This window comes from Ictalurus furcatus, chromosome 11 (assembly GCF_023375685.1).
Source record: "Ictalurus furcatus strain D&B chromosome 11, Billie_1.0, whole genome shotgun sequence".
Taxonomy (NCBI): Eukaryota; Metazoa; Chordata; class Actinopteri; order Siluriformes; family Ictaluridae; genus Ictalurus; species Ictalurus furcatus.
Genome location: NC_071265.1, coordinates 1380912 through 1402500, shown reverse-complemented (window position 1 = coordinate 1402500; position 21589 = coordinate 1380912). Strand labels below are relative to the sequence as shown.

General features: G+C 45.2%; 1 protein-coding gene across 1 annotated transcript in view; it reads left to right on the top strand.

Moving 5' to 3' along the window:
- atp10a (ATPase phospholipid transporting 10A) overlaps positions 1 to 21589 on the top strand; it is a 61946-nt gene that overhangs the window by 12662 nt on the left and 27695 nt on the right. Inside the window, exons 2-10 of the mRNA XM_053635973.1 lie at positions 7767 to 7971; positions 9495 to 9580; positions 11503 to 11609; positions 12497 to 12628; positions 12753 to 12883; positions 13900 to 14152; positions 15574 to 15794; positions 17092 to 17286; positions 18992 to 19541. Of these exons, the coding sequence (XP_053491948.1) occupies positions 7767 to 7971; positions 9495 to 9580; positions 11503 to 11609; positions 12497 to 12628; positions 12753 to 12883; positions 13900 to 14152; positions 15574 to 15794; positions 17092 to 17286; positions 18992 to 19541 (1880 nt within the window). The remainder of the gene's footprint in view (positions 1 to 7766; positions 7972 to 9494; positions 9581 to 11502; positions 11610 to 12496; positions 12629 to 12752; positions 12884 to 13899; positions 14153 to 15573; positions 15795 to 17091; positions 17287 to 18991; positions 19542 to 21589) is intronic.

The following is a 21589-nucleotide window of genomic DNA, read 5'->3' as shown; positions in this document are numbered from 1 at the left end:
CCGGTTTCCTCCCCCAGTCCAAACACATGCATGGTAGGCTGATTGGCGTGTCCAAAGTGTCCGTAGTGTATGAATGGGTGTGTGAGTGTGTGTGTGATTGTGCCCTGCGATGGATTGGCACCCCGTCCAGGGTGTACCCCGCCTTGTGCCCGATGCTCCCTGGGATAGACTCCAGGTTCCCCGTGACCCTGAAAAGGATACGCTTTATCCCTGAAAAGGATAAAGCGGTGTAGAAGATGGATGGAACATTCTGTACCATGAGGTTACACTGAAAGATAAAATTTAACCCGCATTTAATCTTGTAGCTAGCATGTTAGCTAGCGGCTAGCATTAGCCGGTTAGCTTGTTAGCATCAGCTGTATTTGTGCTCAGAGATTTGGGGATGAGTCCTTGCCTGTACCGCTTTTTTCACATGCGGTCATGTGGCATGTTTCTGAGCCGGTTACCGTGGAGTGTTCTATTTCTCTGATATTTGATGCTTTTTTATACATATTTATACATGTATATAAATCTGATGTTATCAGTTTGAATCCTCTGGTTTTATTTGTATTTTTTGGGCTTGTCTGTGGTGACCTCTGAGCTCAGCCTCAAGAACAACCGGAAAATGAGGAGATCGAGATGCAGGGAATGCCTAAAACTGAAGCTGTCTTTCCTCAAAATGAAATATTCACCTGAACATTAGCGCATACACACACACACACACACACACACACACACACACACACACACTCACTGTTATTTGCGAAAGCAGCTGTCAGTGTGTAAGTGGAGAGACAATCACATGGAAATATAATGAATTATTTATTAATGCCGTTATTTAGCTTTATCCTTAATGAGTACCGCTGGGGAACAGAACGACAGAACGCACGCTGTACACGACACGTAGCGTCCAAGGTGTCAAATCTGCTGAAATAAACTTGTTTCGAGTCACGTGGGGAAAATATTCACGTTTAACGTGTTTTCATCTAAAAATAGATCCTCTAATAATCGTTATTTTATAACGATATAACATTTTATAACTGTGTGACACTTCACTTTATAATCTCACTGTTGACTGTAGTGTGTGTGTGTGTGTGTGTGTGTGTGTGTGTGTGTGTGTGTGTGTGTGTGTGTGTGTGTGGTGTCGTTTTATCTTTACTCAGTGCTGATGGTTGTACTTCCTGTGCTGTTGAGCACCGAGGGGGAATCCAGACCCCCCCCCCCCCCCCACACACACACACACACTGTTTCAGGTTCTTCTGCGCTGTCGGATCTGCTCGTAGCGAGGTGTAACGGTGGTCAGGGTAACAGGTTTCTGCCGATGATCAGCGCGCAGGTTTAGCTGAGAGAACAGGTAGAATAAATTCACCACGCTTATTCCGGAACTTTCCGCTGCACGATTATCCCCGTTTCGTTTTCACACCATGTTCCCGTACAGTATCTTGCGATTAAATGTTCGAATCGTCCGTAATCACCTGAACAGGACGGGAGCTGGAGCGCGTCGGGCGTTCAGTCTTAATCTTAGACTTCCCTCTTCTCTCTGCTCTAACCGTACTGAGTGTGTGTAACTATATCCTCATCTATCTCCGAGTGTTAGGGCCTCGCCATGCAAAGCACCGTGGTCACCTTGTTGTTTTTAAATGTGAGATATAAACAAACGTTGTTGGCAATCCTGACCTCTCAGCTGGAGGGTGGATTTTTAAATACAGAAACTCTGAACCACAAGCTCTCAAAAATCTGTCCCGGCTGAAAGCCGAACACGTTTTTTCCATTTATTTTGCCATTTTTTCACCACTGCATAAATGAAATAGTCAGAATGTGCTTTCTACTATTTTGTCTTGCTTTTCAAAGAAAAAAAATCAATGACAAAAACTACAATTTCAAAATATTTATTTAACACTGACCAGTTTTTCATTCCAGCAGGCACAGGCTACCGACAAGGCACGATATAACTTTACATAAATGAATAAAGGAGTAAAATACTGGTTTGGAAACTGGTTCTGTTGGGTTCTATAGGGCGGGTGATATTGGGGAGATGTCGCGCGCGTCCCTGTACACCTCGCCGAGGGTTAGAGTAGATGTAGTAGAGTTAGATACGGTGTTAATGTTCTGTTCCCTTAAATAAATACGTCTTCACCTGCTTCCGTACTCTACTCCCTTACGTCTCGCGACGTGACACAATTCTCCGGAACAGAAACAAAGCAAACGCACGTGTCCACAGTAAACAATGTCACGGTTGTCAACATCTGAAGAGCATGTGCTCGTGCTCGTAGCTCGTGCCTGCGCGCCCCCTCGTCGCTCCGAGCGCTGCCGGAAGTGGAGCTCGTGGCATTCGCGCGTCTCACTCTGGTTGCTAGGCTGTTTGCTCGCGTCATTAAACACGTCATTGTTCCGTCAAAGTTAGTCGGCCTTCTCACTCATTCGCCGAACACCGAAAATGCTTTTTTTGCTATTTTCGGCCGGATAATTTCGGTTGCCGGACATTCGGTGCATCCCTACTTACAAAGGTTATTTTGTATTCTCTCAGTTTGTTTTAGTATCATTTTGTCTTACAAGGTCATTATTCTGTCTTCATCTCATTTCGTTTTGGTATCTCATTAATTTGTTTTACCAATTCATTTTGTTTAGCATCTCGTCGTTTTGTCTTAGCATCTCGTCGTCTTCTCTTAGCATCTCGTCGTCTTGTCTTAGCATCTCGTCGTCTTCTCTTAGCATCTCGTCGTCTTCTCTTAGCATCTCGTCTTCTTCTCTTAGCATCTCGTCTTCTCTTAGCATCTCGTCGTCTTGTCTTAGCATCTCGTCGTCTTGTCTTAGCATCTCGTCGTCTTGTCTTAGCATCTCGTCGTCTTGTCTTAGCATCTCGTCGTCTTGTCTTAGCATCTCGTCGTCTTCTCTTAGCATCTCGTCTTCTTCTCTTAGCATCTCGTCTTCTCTTAGCATCTCATCGTTTTGTCTTAGCATCTCGTCTTGTCTTAGCATCTCGTCGTCTTGTCTTAGCATCTCATCGTTTTGTCTTAGCATCTCGTCTTGTCTTAGCATCTCGTCTTGTCTTAGCATCTCGTCGTCTTGTCTTAGCATCTCATCGTTTTGTCTTAGCATCTCGTCGTCTTCTCTTAGCATCTCGTCTTCTTCTCTTAGCATCTCGTCTTCTCTTAGCATCTCATCGTTTTGTCTTAGCATCTCGTCTTGTCTTAGCATCTCGTCATCTTGTCTTAGCATCTCATCGTTTTGTCTTAGCATCTCGTCGTTTTCTCTTAGCATCTCGTCTTCTCTTAGCATCTCATCGTTTTGTCTTAGCATCTCGTCTTCTCTTAGCATCTCATCGTTTTGTCTTAGCATCTCGTCGTTTTCTCTTAGCATCTCGTCTTCTCTTAGCATCTCATCGTTTTGTCTTAGCATCTCGTCTTCTCTTAGCATCTCATCGTTTTGTCTTAGCATCTCCTCGTCTTCTCTTAGCATCTCATCGTTTTGTCTTAGCATCTCGTCTTGTCTTAGCATCTCGTCGTCTTGTCTTAGCATCTCATCGTTTTGTCTTAGCATCTCGTCGTCTTCTCTTAGCATCTCGTCGTCTTGTCTTAGCATCTCGTCGTCTTGTCTTAGCATCTCGTCGTCTTGTCTTAGCATCTCGTCGTCTTGTCTTAGAATCTCGTCGTCTTGTCTTAGAATCTCGTCGTCTTGTCTTAGCATCTCGTCGTCTTGTCTTAGCATCTCGTCTTCTCTTAGCATCTCATCGTCTTGTCTTAGCATCTCGTCGTCTCGTCTTAGCATCTCGTCTTCTCTTAGCATCTCATCGTTTTGTCTTAGCATCTCGTCGTCTCGTCTTGGCATCTCATCGTCTCGTCTTAGCATCTCGTCGTCTTGTCTTAGCATCTCGTTATTCCAGGATATTACCTTGTTATTTTGAATTGGTAATATAACGACTCGGTCAGAGTAATGACAGGAACTGAAGCACATTTCACGTCTTGCGTGTCAGGGCTTCTGTATTAAAGTGTTTATTCACACGTTCTCTGTGAGATGCTCCTCAGTGTTGAGCAGAAGCTGAAACACATGGGCGTTTTTACTTTAGAATCATCAGCGTTAACATTGAGAGCGCTCCGAGTCGACGCTTCTGGGTCAAAATCTTCCTCTTGTAATCTTCACGCGACTCCACTTTCAGAACTCTGTTTGTTTCAGTCGTACTGGCTTCTTCGTTCAACTCTCATCTTTGTTCCTTCTGCTTTTGACCCACTCGCCTCTTTCATTGGGCGACTTTATTCTCTTATTTCTCTTCTAGTTTTCTTTTTTCTCTTTTTTTTTCCTTCCTTTTAACTTTTTCTTTTTTCCTCATTGTCTTTTCTTTCCATTTTTAAAAAATTCTTTCTGTCTATCATTTGTTGCAAATTTGATCTTTTTTGATTTGATCTGATTTTTTTTTTCTTCTGCAGTGTGTGTGTGTGTGTGTGTGTGTGTGTGTGTGTGTGAGAGAGAGAGAGAGAGAGAGAGTGTCAGACAGACAAAGACATGGCTTAGGTTCATATATCAAGACATTTTGGAGAACAATAGCTATTAATTGTGTGTGTGTGTGTGTGTGTGTGTGTGTGTGTGTGTGTGTGTGTGTGTGTGTTCTCCACCTTTCCTGTGTGTTTAAGACTTGCAGCATCTCTATTGTGTTCTCTAAACACTTGGAACATGATGTTTATTACAATAATGTGTTTCGGGTTTGAAGGTGTGTGTGTGTGTGTGTGTGTGTGTGTGTGTGTGTGTGTGTGTGCACGTGTGCATGTGTGCGCACGTGTGCATCTTGGCCTGAGTTTAGAGATCGGAGGCCGCTGAGGAGGACAGGAATGCTGGGGTATTATCTCTGTGTTGGGTTGGGTCAGAACCTGGTTCTGGGTTCTCCCCCACACTGTATACACACACACTCTTTATACAGAACATTCTTTGATCCCTTGTTTATATCAAAATTCTCTGGTGGTGAGATGTGATCGTGTGAGATTGGAGCTCTGCACTCGCTGTAGTGATCACACTGTTGGGCCTGAAGCAGGCGTGTTCTGGCGCTTTTCCACCGCGCGGTTCGGCTCGGCTTGGCGCTGCTCGCCTTTTTGGGGGTTTCCACTGTGGATAGTTCCTGGTACCCGGTACTTTTTTCAGTACCGCCTCGGTCGAGGTTCCGAGCGAGGAGTCGATCTTTAGACGCGGTTGTGTTGGAGAGCTGTTGACTCAGTAGCGTTAATGTAAACGTTTTATTTCATAGTCCAGCTCTTCCGAGGACGTGTTGTCGTCTAGCGGGAGGCGCTGGAACACGGGCGCGTTTTCTTTGGCACGTCTGCGTCGTTTGTTAAACGTTATTGCGATACGGATGCCAGAGGAGACTTGAATATGCAAATGAAGCCACAAATCTCAACTGGGAGAGTTTTATAGCGTGCTCAGTCACGGGGATTATGCTGATGCTGGACTTTGGAGTTAGTAAATGAGCGTGCCGCTGTGAGTTCTCCATGAGGCGAGGTGGAGCGTAAAGTTTCCTGGTTTAGCGTCCGTATAGCGCAGGCTGAGCTGTGAACGACGTGTCCTACGCCGGGATTTGAGCACGCGACGAGGTTTGTGTAGTGATGTCATGTAGCAGTGTGGCGTTCTGAACCTTTCTGCCCAGCTCAGACGCTGATGCAGAACCCCTTCCTCGTGAAGCAGCAGGAGGAAATGGTGCGTCCACAGCTGAACTCCGGTCCGCCAAAAACCGTGGGTCTCGATCCAGGTGTGAAGGGGAGTACACTGAACACCAGAAAAGAGGGTGCAGGAAGGATCGGTGGGGAGACTTGTCTGTTCTGCGAAGAGAACTGGAGGTATACCGGAGGTGTGGTTTCTTCTGGAAGTGCCGTTGTGTGTACACGTCACACTGGGTTCAGGGATCTGCTGCACGTGACGGGAGATGATGGATCTGATTTCCTCTTGGACTCTCATTGGCTGTTTCTCAGCGCTGTTCCCGCTGCTCGGTGTACAGGGGCTCACGCTACACGATTCATCACGGAGGAGGTTAAACGTGCATTAAACAGAACGTCCAGGTGTCTTCAACAAACCGCACATCGCCTTGCTGAACCTGTCACACAGCACTAGCGGTTGCCATGGTAACGCACAGCGATTTTGTTATGGAGGGGGAAATCATGTAGTGTGCACTAGGCTAAAGTGAACTATAAAATCTGCTATTAAAATATACGCTGTACTTCACTCTGCCTCGCTGTACTTCACTCTGCCTCACTGTATTACTCTCTGCCTCACTCCCCCTTCACTATACTTCACTCTGCCTCGCCGTACTTCACTCTGCTTCACTCCCCCTTCACTGTACTTCACTCTGCCTCACTCCCCCTTCACTATACTTCACTCTGCCTCGCCGTACTTCACTCTGCTTCACTCCCCCTTCACTATACTTCACTCTGCCTCACTGTACTACACTGTGCCTCACTCTGCCTCTCGAAACTTCACTCCCCCTTCACTGTACTTCACTCTGCCTTGCTCTACTTCACCCTGCCTCACTGTACTACACTCTACCTGACTCTGCCTCACTCCACCTCTCTCTGCTTCACTTCAGCTCTCTCCTCTTCCTCTCGTCTCGTGTTTAATCCGGGGATTCTGGTCACCAGAAGCTCCGTGTTCTAGAGCAGGGAAGGGCGGGAAACGGGAACAGAGAGGAGGTTTGTTTCCCGCACCGCGTGTCGAGAGGCCCGGTGTCTGTGTCCGTGTTTGCTCAGCTCCTGTACAGTTATTTATGTTATTTTTTTCTGGAAGGGTGAGGTGGAGATTTGATCATCACCTCGGGCTGACGCTGCTCTCTCTCTGACCGAGAAACTGAACCGAGATGGAACTCACTGACTCTGTTGGTCAGATTTGTTTAAAAAAAAAAATGACTTATCTTTAGTGTTGTTGACTCAAGATGAGCGGAAGTTACAGACCTTATTTAAATATATATATATATATATAGAGAGAGAGAGAGAGAGAGAGAGAGAGAGTGAGAGAGAGAGAGAGAGCTTGGCTTTATGTTGAGTCTCAAAATAGTTCCATGGAAAACAGACAAATTAGTGTGTGTGAGTGTGTGTGAGTGTGTGTGAGTGTGTGTGTGAGTGTGTGTGTGAGTGTGTGTGTGAGTGTGTGTGTGAGTGTGTGTGAGTGTGTGTGAGTGTGTGTGTGAGTGTGTGTGAGTGTGTGTGAGTGTGTGTGTGAGTGTGTGAGAGTGTGTGTGTGAGAGTGTGTGTGTGAGAGTGTGTGAGAGTGTGTGAGAGTGTGTGAGAGTGTGTGAGAGTGTGTGAGAGTGTGTGAGAGTGTGTGAGAGTGTGTGAGAGTGTGTGTGTGTCACAATACATCACCTCCGTTTCTAAGCTGAAGGGGTTTGATGGGAATGTTATTCTGCTTTTGAAGTGTTTTATCTGCTACAGAGACGTTAATGTTAATTGTCAGTAATGTTACGAAGCTCTTTTTACGATCGTTACATTGTTGTTTAGTGATAATTATTCACGGTCATTTTTTGAGTCCATATATGGGTTTAAAGACACGCCCACACGACTGCAGTTCTCAGTCAGCGATGTGGATTGTGGAATGAATTATGGTTAGCGATCTTTATATGTACGTGTGTCGAACAGATTAAACATCTTTCGGAATTCTAACCACGTTTAACTGAACACCGGTCCTTGGACTTTTTTTGAAGTGATACGGATAGAATTCCAGTATGATGCCACTCTTGGTTTGTACGGTGGTGCCGTGACCCGGCATGTAATCGGTGTGTGTGTGTGTGTGTGTGTGTGTGTGTGTCTGCTCTCCAGAGCCGAGCGGCGCTACGTGGAGCGGTACTGGAAGGAGGTCCGTGTGGGAGATTTCATCCGGCTGCGCTGTAACGAGATCGTTCCGGCCGACGTGCTGCTGCTGAGCTCCAGCGATCCGGACCGGCTGTGTCACATCGAGACGGCCACGCTGGACGGAGAGACCAACCTGAAGCAGAGACAGGTGGTGCGCAGCTTCATCGACCTGGTGAGTGCACAGACGCTGTGTTTTATTGAGGTAGCGTCACCGTGAAACGTTTTTTCCACAGGAAGTTCCGTGTGACGGTTTGCAGGAGAAACAGGAAGTGTCGTGCTCGCGGTGTTTTTTACTGTCGGTTTGTTCACCGAGTGGATTCAGCTGCTCCGTATTTACTCTGTTAAAGCACAAAACTCCTGCCACTGACCTGTGACTTCATCTCAATCGCGCATGCACACACTCACACGCACTCACACACGCACTCACACACGCACTCACACACGCACTCACACACACACTCACACACACTCACACACACACACTCACACACACACACACACACACACTCGCACACACACCCTGGTCAAAGTGTTTTAGTTTTAAAACCAGATGGTGAAGTTAAACAGACAACAAATGACCACTGAAGTGACACAAAAATAAAACATTTTACTTCAGTGGCTTCCAAAGTGCTCTGAACTCTGCTGAACAAGATACAAACAACAAATAAGACTTTTAAAAAATCCAGTAATAGTAATTTTAAGAATAGAAAAAATAAATGTGTAATAAATAATATTTTAAAAGCAAATTATAATATAATTCAAATATTAGTAATAATAACACACGAAGTAAAAATGTAGTTATAAGTAATATACTTCTATTTAAATGTGTGTGTGTGTGTGTGTGTATATATGTGTATATAATATATATATTTGTGTTTTATACTTATACACACACACACACACACACACACACACTATAACATATGAAACTTAATCCGCCCAGTGAATTTTTTCCCCCACGTTGTATATAAAAATGTTCGCGTCAGTGCTTCTGTATAAAAACTGATTAGGGGCGGAGCTATGGAGGAGCTCAGTTTGTGATGTCACAACTACTTCAGACCAATTACATCCGATATGCAGATGATTTTAGAAATGAATGAGCGGAACAAATCAGTGATTAAAATGAATGATGTTAATGACATGAGGGGGTGTTTTCTAATTTGCATAATTATGTATATTTATTAATGAGGTTGAATAGATGGATGTAGAGATGTTCTGTGAACATTTTAGACATTTTTTTTTTGTATTATTAAAAAAATTAAGTTACTTATTAATCGGTTAACTTTGAGCTAGCTAGCGGGTCTATTAACTGCCGTTATGAATAACTTTGTAAATATACTTCTGATTATTAATAAAGAACAACGACTGTAAATAATACTTATTATAATCATTTTAAACCCTGTTCATCCCAGTTAAGCAGTAAATCTGGAGTTTTTTGTTTTTTCCCCCCCACGTAAAATCACTGTCAGACTTCAGTAATCATCTAAACACAGCTCCTGTTTGTAGACCATGAAAACACCACGAAGCGCGTCACTTGCCTGCGTCTGCTCTATAAACGGCTGTGGGCGGAGCTGGAATTGAGGAGAATACAGGACTGGAGACTAGCACAATAAAGAGATGATGTCATTTGTTACGTTTTCTGTCCCATAATGTGATTTAAAGCACCACTGAGAGTCTAAACGAACCTTTTTACAGGACACGGAGTTCGACCACATGAAGTACAACAGCGTTATCGAGTGTGAGAAGCCCAACAACGACCTGAACCGTTTCCGTGGCTACATGTAAGTGAATAACGGTTCGACCTTCATGTGTTAACGTGCTGCAACGCTGGAGTTGAATCCGTAAGCGAGTATTCGGGTGTAATTGCTGAGTGTGTAATCTGTAACCTTACAGCGCCGTGCTCGTAAGCGGTTGTTGTGAATGTAGGACGTGTTCACTCCGCAAATGAATCAGGAACGTCCGGGTCCGTGGAAACGAAACGATTCTAGCGCAGACCTCTCGTACATTTCTTGAGGAAATATAGACGCGAGCCAGACTTGAATATGTTTTACACGCGATGTGAAGAGGAAACGAACTCGTAGAAAAAATCTTCTACATTACGATGTTTATGATTATAATCCGCTTGAAGTAAACTCCTTCATTTCCCCTTAGTCATTGCGTGTTCATGCACTTAACTAGCTAACCAGCTTGCTGTACGTGTTTTACTTTATGATGGTCACGTCAGGTACGTTTCCAGGCAGCCAAACCATGGGACTGGGCTGATTTGTCCACTCCTGAATTGAGAAAAAAAACATTGGCGTGTAAATGGACTCCGCCCACTCTAATGAAACCATCGCTCGTCAAGCAAAGTCCCGCACACGCTGACCAAACCTCCTCTCACCCAATCAGAGAATAGAGCTCCACCCACTCTGACCAAACCACCTCTCACCCAAAGATGGAGCTCCACCCACTCTGACCAAACCTCCTCTCACCCAAAGATGGAGCTCCACCCATTCTGACCAAACCTCCTCTCACCCAAAGATGGAGCTCCACCCATTCTGACCAAACCTCCTCTCACCCAAATATGGAGTTCCACCCACTCTGACCAACCCACCTCTCACCCAATCAGAGAATAGAGCTCCACCCACTCTGACCAAACCTCCTCTCACCCAAATATGGAGCTCCACCCACTCTGACCAACCCACCTCTCACCCAATCAGAGAATAGAGCTCCACCCACTCTGACCAAACCTCCTCTCACCCAAAGATGGAGCTCCACCCACTCTGACCAAACCTCCTCTCACCCAATCAGGGCTCCTCCTACTCTAAAAATTAGGGATGTGAAAACGTTAGTGTGAAAATGAATAGAAAAAATAATTGTAGCTCCGCCCACCTCGAGTTATGAGGTGAACCAAGTTCATTGCAGTAATTAGTTACAGTCTGTCTGGCTTTGGTTTAGTCACCGAGCCGCGATGACGAGTACTACAGTCTCAGAAATGAAAGTACTTTATCTAGTTGCTGGTCTGGTACCATGAAGGTCCCTGTTTTGTACCTTTAGTGTGTATCTTTTCCCTGGGAGGGTGTTTGTGTTACCTTCCATTAAGTTATAGAGTCTGATTATGTACTTTAAACTATTATTAAAGGTGTAAAGGTATGGAAGCAAGGAAGAGTACCATTTGAGAAGTAGCTTTATTTCTGAGAGTGTGTAGCAGTAGGATCCTCTCGGTGTGTGCGTGTGCGTGTGTGTGTGTGTGCGTGCATTAGAGCAGCAGATGAAGACCTTTTGCTGATGGCAGCAGGGCAGCGAGTCAGCTGACAGGGTGGAGAATGATTATGACATTTATATCTCGGTGTGATGGAGAACAGATGCTGCTGGCGTGCAGCCGTCGCTCTGTTACCCAGTTACCCCAGAGAGCCTCGGGCTGCCAGTGAGGAGGGTGAAAGGCCCGGAGGCTGTGTGTGTGTGTGTGTGTGTGTGTGTGTGTGTGTGTGTGTGTGTGTGTGTTTTATTGCATTAACGCTGCAAGGACACTCTGTAGTCCTGCTAGGCGAGTCATTTCTCCTGCTCCTCTTCGTGCTGATGTTGCGTGCGATGCGGTGAAGCCACCACTCTGATCACTCCACAACCTGAGGCACTGTTATTAATCTGCATTGTGTCTTATATAATAACGTGTGTGTGTGTGTGTGTGTGTGTGTGTGTGTGTGTGTGTGTGTGTGTGAGACAGAATCCATCGTAACGGAAGGAGAGATGGTCTCTACAAAGACAACCTGCTGCTCAGAGGCTGCACCATTCGCAATACAGAGGAAGCTGTGGGCATCGTCATCTACGCAGGTAACAAACCACCTAGTCAGAGCTCCACCCACTCTAATCTAACCACCCCTCACCCCCTCAAAGCTCCGCCCACTCCAGTCAAGCCACCTCTCACCTACTCAAATCTCTGCCAACAATTATCAAATCACAGTTCACTAACCACCTCTCATCCAGTCAGAGCTCCGCCCACTCTAACCACTATTCATCCAGTCAGAGCTCCGCCCACTCTAACCACTATTCATCCAGTCAGAGCTCCGCCCACTCTAACCACTATTCATCCAGTCAGAGCTCCGCCCACTGTAGCTGCTACTCAACCAGTCAGAGCTCCGCCCACTCTAACTGCTACTCATCCAGTCAGAGCTCCGCCCGCTCTAACTGCTACTCATCCAGTCAGAGCTCCGCCCAGTCTAATCTAACCACCCTTCATGCACTCATCACCTACCTCAGCCAATTAGAGCCTTGCCCACACAAATCAAATGGCCACTCATTCAAATGAGGCTCCACCCACTTTGACCAAACCACTTCTCACTCAATCGGAGCTCCTCCCATGAGGCTGTTGAATTCAGCATTCTGATTGGTCAGCAGTTTTGCTCTAATTTTCGTTCCAACGCGTTATCGTTTCTATAGTAACAGCTCGTTCACGGCGACTCGTACAGCTGACGCTCCACTTTATAAACACATTTTTAAAAAATCATTGTTATGGTGAAGTTTCCTGTAAGGAGATGTTTATGTAACACGTACGGAAGGAGCCTCCAGTGTCGGCGCTTCGTAGCAGTCGGGGGTAACGCTGTAACTTGAAGTTTTCCCACATCTTCAGGACGGACGAGTTTACGCTTCTTCTTCTGCGGCTGTGAGGTCAGTAACCGAAGCTTTGAGGTTGTTTGAGTGTTTGTTCTGTTGTTTTTCAGGTCACGAAACCAAAGCCATGTTGAACAACAACGGGCCGCGGTACAAACGCAGCAAACTGGAGCGACGGATGAACGTGGACGTCTTCTGGTGTGTCATCATCCTGCTGGTCATGTGTCTGTTCTCCGCCATCGGTACCAACAACGCGCTCATTCACACAAAACCATGATGTACAAACAAGCCTCGGATTATTTAGAACCGCACGGTGGTGTGTGTGTGTGTGTGTGTGTGTGTGTGTGTGTGTGTGTGTGTGTGTAGGTCACGGTTTGTGGATGTATCAGTACGGAGATAAGAGGCCCGTGTTTGATGTTCTGAGTCCTGAGGGAACAGATTTGTCTCCGGTCGTCTCGGCCGTGTATCTGTTCCTCACCATGATCATCGTGTTCCAGGTGAGGAGGAGGAGGAGGAGGAGGAGGAGGAGCCACGCTGCAGCAGAACCAGGAGCTGATAGCGGCTCTCTGCGCTGCGCGGTGATGCGTAACGTAGTATTTAACGTAAGATAAGCGTAAATATCGCACGCGGATCTGCACGGACGTGTTGGAGCTGGTACCTGACCTCGCTGCGTTTTTAACGGCTTTATCATATCGTGTTTATTTTTTATCATCATCATCCCTGAGCCTGAAGCACGAAAGGTCATGTAGAAGGTCCTCACACTTTGAATAGATCTTCCTTACCACAATATTATCGTGAATACATTTTTATACATGTTTATTTGCTTTGATTGATTTTTCCCGGTGTGGCCACACTTCCAGCGTTTAAAACTTCATTACTGTTTCGTTCCTAATGAAATAAATAATATTTTAAATATAATAAATATTTTCTCCAGGGTTCAAGCGTTAACGTTTTCTACAATTCTAGAAATAGAAATATGAAACGTTTCCTCGGGTTATTTTATCTCAACATATTTATTATACCTCAGAATATATGGAGTCTATAACGCCGTTATGTCATGCCCGATGCAGTGAGCGTATATACTGAATGTTAGTTCATTTTTATTGGGTTTTTACTCTCGGGTTGAACAAATGATTTTTTTTCACGCGTCTCTTATAAGTAAATAAGTCAATTATTGAAACAGTGAAATGATGAATAAATGAAAATGAATTTTCTACATTGTAGTTTTTTTGTATTTTCTCCGTGTTTCTACTCTGTAAAATATTACAGGCTTCGTTGTTTAAATAAATTTGCATATAATGCATAATCAACCAAGCTTTAGAAATCCTCATTTATTTTTCCCATCCTTAACTTATCCAAGGCTGAAAAATATATTTATTTAAAAACTCAAACCCCCGCAGGAAGCTCAAACGTCTAATATTTCCACCGTACACTCCCGTCCCGTTCGAGTGCTGGTCTTCTCCGGCGTGCTCATGTTCTTTATACGTGATCTTTCCTTCCTCCTCGTGCTCAGGTGCTGATCCCCATCTCGCTCTTCGTCTCCATCGAGATCGTGAAGATCTGCCAGGTTTACTTCATCCACCAGGACCTGGATCTGTACGACGAGGAGACGGACTCTCACCTGCAGTGCCGAGCTCTGAACATCACCGAGGACCTCGGCCAGATGCAGTACATCTTCTCCGATAAGACGGGAACGCTCACCGAGAACAAGATGGTGTTCCGGCGCTGCACCGTGGCCGGAGTCGAGTACTCGCACGACGCTAACGGTGAGCCGGACCTCGTCTCGTCACCTTCGTGTTCTGCTTACAGCTTTGCAATTGGAATAGTTCTCCTGTTGGCCAGGGAATTCAATTTTTTTTTTTAAAAAAAACCCGAAAACGAAGCCGATTTGTTATTTGAACAGAATATCTTTTTAAATCGGCTCTTTGTAACGTTTTAAAGATGTTTTAAGAGCTGTAACGCCAGTATAATTTCAACAGTAATGTCCAATATCTAAAAAAGTAGATTGTTTCAAGCTGGAGTTTATGTCTTTCTGGCCCAGAAATTAGCCCCGCCCCTAGACAGGACAGTTCGGCTCAGCGCTGCCCAGTTTTCCTTAAAAGGAAATGCATAGTTTTCAACAGGGGACAACATGGAGATGGACCGCTTTTAATATAAACATGACTTTTAGTTGTATTATTGTGTAGCGTTCAACAGAAGACAAGAACAGTTTTGTGAATTCGTTTGTTTTTGTTGTTGTTGTTGTTTTAAAATCGATTTTTAGACTAAACATTCAGGCTAGCAAGCAGCAAGTCTCTCGTTGAACACGACCCGACTAGCGCGCTAATCGGTGTGGAAACCAGTCCGAGTTCTGCGTCACGTGCTCAGCTTTACTTGTTCTTGGTAATGTCTCTGTGCGTGTTTAATGACGGGATGAGATGGAACCACGGTTATGTTTTTCTAACATTTTTTGCGGGGCCTAATCGCAGGTATGAACTAAAGTAGCGAGCAAGGAATTAAAGAACCGTCGGACGACGCGCGCCGGACGAGCGGTCCGAGAGGATCGTTCGGATTTGTCGTGTTAACGTGTCGTACCGAATTTGCGTAGAGTGGAGAAAATCGTCAGTTGAAATCGTGACTATTTACTATTAATCTAATAAATAAATGAAATTAAGATAAATAATGAATCTACTTTATTAAACCGATCTCCCGAAATAACATTACAGCGAGTACGCTCCCCGACGTCACTGAATACAGCGGGATTAACGCGAATTATTCTTTCTAGAATTTTCTTCTTCAGATGTTCTTTGTTAATATCTTGTCATTTTTTAACAGCGTGTGTTCATTAAAATCGGTGCTAGTGCCCGAGACGCTTAAGATCTTAAATCCCACGAAGCTGGGATCTTAATCTGAAAGCTCTGGGGCAGGCGAGAAGACATAACGGTTGAAATGTCGGTGTCGTTCGTTGTTATGTAAACAAACACGCGGGCGTGAACATGGCGTAGAGGTCGTGAGAAATGACCGAGGTCACGTGCGTGTATCGGAGGACAAGTGGATAACGTGATCGTGGTGACGGGGCTGCTCTGTACCGTGCCGGAGGGTTAAACGGTCAGCACTTTTCCTTATTAACGTGAGGAGATGAGGAATAATAAACCTGGAGTGTTTTCGACGGTTGGTGGATGTCGTTCTGTTTTATTTGATGCTGCAGCGCGGAGGCTGGCGATGATGTACCAGGACGTGGACTCTGAGGAAGAGGAGTGTGTGTCTCACGGAGGAACGTTACCGAGGAGAGAGAGCGTGTGTAGTCAGCACAGCGGCCGAGTCGTCCTGCGCTCGCAGAGCACCAAATCACACCGACGCACCGGGAGCCGAGCCGAGGCCAAGCGGGCCAGCATCCTGTCCAAACACACCGCCTTCAGCAGTCCCATGGTATACAACACACACACACACACACACACACACACACACACACACATCATCTGAATACTTCGTATAAACACCCTGCCTGCGGATCTGTCGGTCAGTATATCAAGGTGCGTCTAACTTGTGATGTCTGTCTGTCTATATATGGGCGTCTTCCGAACAGGAAGAAGGGCGGTATTGCAATTCAGATCAATCGTATGTATCACAGACCATGTTCGCTAGCTCGCTAGCTCGTATGTGTGTTAAAGCGTTTTTAAAGCACTTTGTTTGCGAAATGTTTAAAAGTCCATATATACTCTCGAAGATACGCATTACTAGCCTAGCTGATTTGTGATTTCAGTATGTTTTATATAAAAAGAATGATATTTGTAGGAATAATAATGCTAGCGCAGCTGCGAGTCAGTGCTGACGTTCCCCGCTATGGAGGAGTGAATGTAGTTAGCAGTCGATGCCGAGTGTAAACACTGTGCCCTATCTGTGAGTGTGTAATTATTCGTTTGTTACGATTTCTGAGGAAAACCTTGACGCTCTCACTGACGGTCATTCTGTCTTTACGTTGATTTTGTGTACAGGTGAAAGGTTTTGCAGCTAGCTAGCTAGCGAAATGATCATCACGTCACGATGGAGCAGTTAGCATTGTATTTTCCAGTGTTCTCGCTAGATTGGTTAGCCAAGTGCAATTGGTTTTAGTTGTTATGAGTATTTTTCCATGAACTTGTTAACGTTTCTGAGGTAAATGTTGATGGTTCCTGTTGCAAGGCAACTGGGAAATGTGAAACTTTTAGCAAGGTAGCAGGACGCCAGTCTTCAACCTGTTTACTAATGGAAACGAAATAGCTTAGCTAGCTAGCTGAACACAAACAAAAACAGAATGACCAAACTTGTTGAGAACGTCAACATTTACCTCAGAAATGTTGGTAAAATAATTTTAAAAAGACACACAAGTACTATAATTAAACTGTAATCGTGCTATATGTAGCATCAGTTGCTAACCAAAGCAGAATGCTAATACTAAGAACATCGTTTTGGGAAACATTCTGACATCAGGAGAGCGAGCCATGGACGTGGAATCTTCTCCTTAGCATAGTGTATATCAGACGTTGTTTGAAATTAAGATGAATTTTATATTACGGTGTGATTTAAATGGGGAAACTTTCTAGAAAATGGTTGCTGAGCAAGCGGGAAATACGAACGCTTATTATAACCTTGCTGAGGTTGACTGAGATGGTTTAGCAAGCTAGCGTGCACAGCAAGTGCATCCGGTTCTGAGTTGTGTTCGTTCTGGAATGTTCTGATTAACTAGGAGAAAGACATCACTCCGGACCCTCAGCTGATGGATAAGGTGAACGAGTGCGGCAGTCAGATGGAGTTCATGCGCTTCCACAGTCGGCTCCTGAGCCAGATCCCTCCTGACCTGTGTGACGTCTTCGACTTCTTCATCGCTCTCACCATCTGCAACACGGTGGTCGTGTCGTCCCCCGATCAGCCGCGCCAGAAGGTGAGTCGGCGTGTTCGCCCCGATCCCAGCTACTGACCTGTCTGCGTGCGCCTTATTCGATCTCCAACTTTACGTTCATCTTTACGTCTCTGTACTCTGCTACACTCTACATGTTCCCCTGTACGCTCCAGTCCCGTTTCTTCTTGACTTTTCGGACACGCTGTAGAACGATTCCCGGTCGCGTAGGTGTTTTGAGCTCCCTGATGTGCTCTCGGGAAGCCCCGCCCCTTTTCTCTTTTCTTTTCCCCCACTCCGGTTCAGACTCTCGTTTCTCACTTTCTTTCTTGACAGGTGCTCTGACGCAAACGGAGAATAACTTGATCGTCATCAGAATCGTAGCTGCGAATGGCGGAAAATAAAAATCGGATACGATAACTAATCGTATTAATATTCCTGATGTTTAGAAAGCGATTACAGACGGTGTTTGCTCCACTAGTGTTGGTGTAGACCCGGCCCGAGCGAGCGAGTACTCATGGGCGCATCTTATCTCGCACATCCCTCATTTTGATGTACCACACACTCCCACGCAGACTGATCTCCTGGAGTCCTGCTGGACATTTCTCCTGTAGGAGTGGCAGCTCTAGCTGTGCTCGTTATGACCCGGTGACTCGGGCGTGTCTAATCCTTCACGCGTTTCACGTCCGAACGTTCTGACCCGATCGACCGCCCGTCTACTGAGTTTATTTATATATGGTTCTGTGGAATTCGCTTCAGGAGCGATGTTGGCGTGATAGGAGTGTGTCCCTCAGCAAGAAAATATATATATTTTAAATCACTTTTTGTGTCTCTCAGGAGTTGAAGAGTTAACGTTATCTTTTTAAGCTAGTGCGCTCCAACACGATGACAAAATTCATATTTACATGATATACAAACTCAAGATTTACACACTCTCTCTCTCTCTCTCTCTCTCTCTCTCTCTCTCTCTCTACCACTGATATTCATTCTGCACCTCAGCTTCTCATCAGATTTTCTGTCCAATCAAATGCTCTCTAGAATCTGAAGTGTCCCGCCCCTAACGTTATAAAAATCCATGGTGGTAACTGTCAAGTGTGACTTAGCCCGGGCTGTGAGGTATGCTAAACGCTATTTGCTGTTTAAAAAGGGGGAGGAGCCACTCGATATGTCCCGCCCTGACTTCCTGTTTCAGTGGAAATTACATCAACGCGCCGAATAACGGCGTGCTTTTCAACACGCTTCGCTGGGACTTTATTAACACCTGACCGTAATAAAATCCTGGCTCGAGCCGGGCCATTTAGCGGTAATTCATCAGCAGGTCATGTGGTGTTTAGTTGAAAATACTTCTTCTGTTTGGGTATTTATAGTTTCACTTTATTTTTTAGTTATTTTTTTCTTCTATATTTGTGTATTTTGTTTTTTTTTCAAATCGGTTTTATTTTATCCTGTACATTCTATTGCATTTAATTATTATTGTAACGTGTTTATTAGTAGTAGTAATTGTGTCACAGTACACTTTTTTAATGTATTTTTTTATTATTTTTATGTCAATTTAGTAAAAATTACTCAAGGGCTTTTAACGCAAATTATACAAGTACTTGTTTAATGTTTTTAAACATGTTTAAAAGTTTATTTATGTATGTATGTGTTTATTAATTACAGTATCAGACTCCACTTGTGCACAGGTTGATTTGTACTGAAGTATAAAACTGAAAAGGCAGAGTTGAATCTCTTTCTTCCTTTATTTCAGGTGCGACGTTTTGAGCTGAAATCCCCGGTGAAGACCATCGAGGACTTTATCAAGCGCTTCACGCCGAGTCGCCTGACATCGGGCTCCAACAACAGCAGCTCGTCCAGCCTGGCCACCAACCGCTCGTCGTCTCAGCGCGCCGCCTCCAGCGTGCTGTCCTCGCCGTCGGCCGAGAGCGCGCTCGCCAAACTGGACGAGGAGCGTCTGCAGAAGGCCTTCAGCCCCGTCCCGCCCGGACACGACCCGGCCAAGGCTTCCACTCGGGACGAAGGCGAGCTGCGTTACGAAGCAGAGTCTCCGGACGAAGCGGCTCTGGTGTACGCCGCCCGTGCCTACAACTGCGCTCTGGTGGGCCGACTGGCGGATCAGGTGACCGTGGAGCTGCCGCATGTGGGAAAGCTGAGCTTCGAGCTGCTGCACACGCTGGGATTCGACTCCACGCGTAAGCGTATGTCCGTGGTGGTGCGGCATCCGCTCACCGAGCAGATCACCGTGTACACCAAAGGAGCCGACTCGGTCATCATGGACCTCATCAGACCACCTGCAACAGGTACGAGCTCGAAATGACAGATTCTGGGACATCTAAGGTCTCATATTTTACTCTACGTCTTAACAGTAACATGCTTAAAGTAGATTTATTAATATTAAGATGGCTATCATAATTTGCCTTTGTGATATTTGAACAATATTCACCACATTTGCATCGCGTGCACACGCTACACCTGTCGGTAAGGTGAACTGTTTTGTAAACATGTTCTATCCAAACTGGCCATGTGAACACGCAGCGTGTGAAATTCACGACTCATTTCAGGGTAGAAAGTGCTGTTTGGATGTTTGCTCAGAAAGTCACCAGGCGATGCCAGGGGACATGCTCGTTTGCAGATTCAGTGAATCGTCATAATCATTTGCATATCAAATTGTGTTCTAAGTAGGAAGATTTTTGTTGGAAAAAATGGTGATCAGTGATTGGTCGATGGGAACAGTGGTGATCCGTGATTGGTCGATGGGAACAATGGCGATCCGTTGATTGGTTGGTGCAAACAACGGTGATCATTGATTGGTCAATGGGAAGAGTGGTGATCCGTGATTGGCCGGTGGGAACAGTGGTGATCAGTGATTGGTCGAGGGGAACAGTGGTGATCCGTGATTGGTTGGTGGGAACAGTGGTGATCAGTGATTGGTCGAGAGGAACAGTGGTGATCCGTGATTGGTTGGTGGGAACAGTGGTGATCAGTGATTGGTCGAGGGGAACAGTGGTGATCCATGATTGGTCGGTGGGAACAGTGGTGATCAGTGATTGGTCGAGGGGAACAGTGGTGATCCGTGATTGGTCGGTGGGAACAGTGGTGATCAGTGATTGGTCGAGGGGAACAGTGGTGATCCGTGATTGGTCGATGGGAACAGTGGTGGTCAGTGATTGGTCGAGGGGAACAGTGGTGATCCATGATTGGTCGGTGGGAACAGTGGTGATCAGTGATTGGTCGAGGGGAACAGTGGTGATCAGTGATTGGTTGAGGGAAACAGTGGTGATCTGTGATTGGTTGGTGGGAACGATGGCAGTCAGCAATTGGTAGTCGGGTAAAAAAAAAAAAAAAAGTAATTTTTTTTCCGAAAGTTGTTACAAGTATAATATGCAAACATCATGATGATTTGGTGTGTTATTTCTTTTATTTTATTTTTATGATTTCTTAGATAAATACTCTGGAGTGGAATGCCACACCCCCTGTTGTTCTGCTCCACCCACATCAGAGAAAGTGGCTTCATTTCCAGTTTGGGGTAAACTGGGGGAAAATCAACTCAAACCCAACTAAATCTGCAATATGTTAAGGTTCAACCACTACACTCTATCTGAAAGGAAAATGTCAAGCTCGAGAGCTGACGTGGCTGAAAAAGAGAGGGAGAGAGAAGGTCATGTGACCACTCCTGGGTGGGGCTCCAATCAGGGTTCAGCAGCTCCAGACTCTACAATGACTCCATTCACAGGATGATGGAGGAAAAGCAGACCAGGCCAATGGTAACACACATGAAGGGAAGTGGCAGAGCTGAACCGTACGCCTCCTTTCAAGTGTGTGAACAAATTATTCAACACTGCACAGACCTGGCCTCCATGTTGAACTGGAAAAACAAACATGGCCGCCTTTTTTTTTTTCTTTTCTTTTTCTAGTGCATCCTGTGCCTTGTGTTATTGAACACAGCAGTGGATTACAGATGCAAACTGACATCATAAAAATAATTATAACATGAGCTAAATTTCTCATGAAATGCTCAACAGCTTTGAACCAATCATGTGTGATATGCAAATTATTTTTGAATTGTGTGTTAGTGATTATTAAAGTCATAGTTGTCATGGTAGCAGAATTAAAGGCCTAATGACCAAGTTGAACCAATCACCAGTCAACCTATTAGAGCATGACAACACGGGAACGTTACTGTACAAAACTGTGGTCGTCATGGTAACGTTGAAATGTATCCTGGCAGATCCGCTGCTGTTAAATAAATCGGTGACGGATTGAGACTCTGAGACCGAAACGGCACTGATTTTCACAGCTTGTTTGCTGATTTGCATATTTATGCATATTCATGAACCCTGCTGTTTTT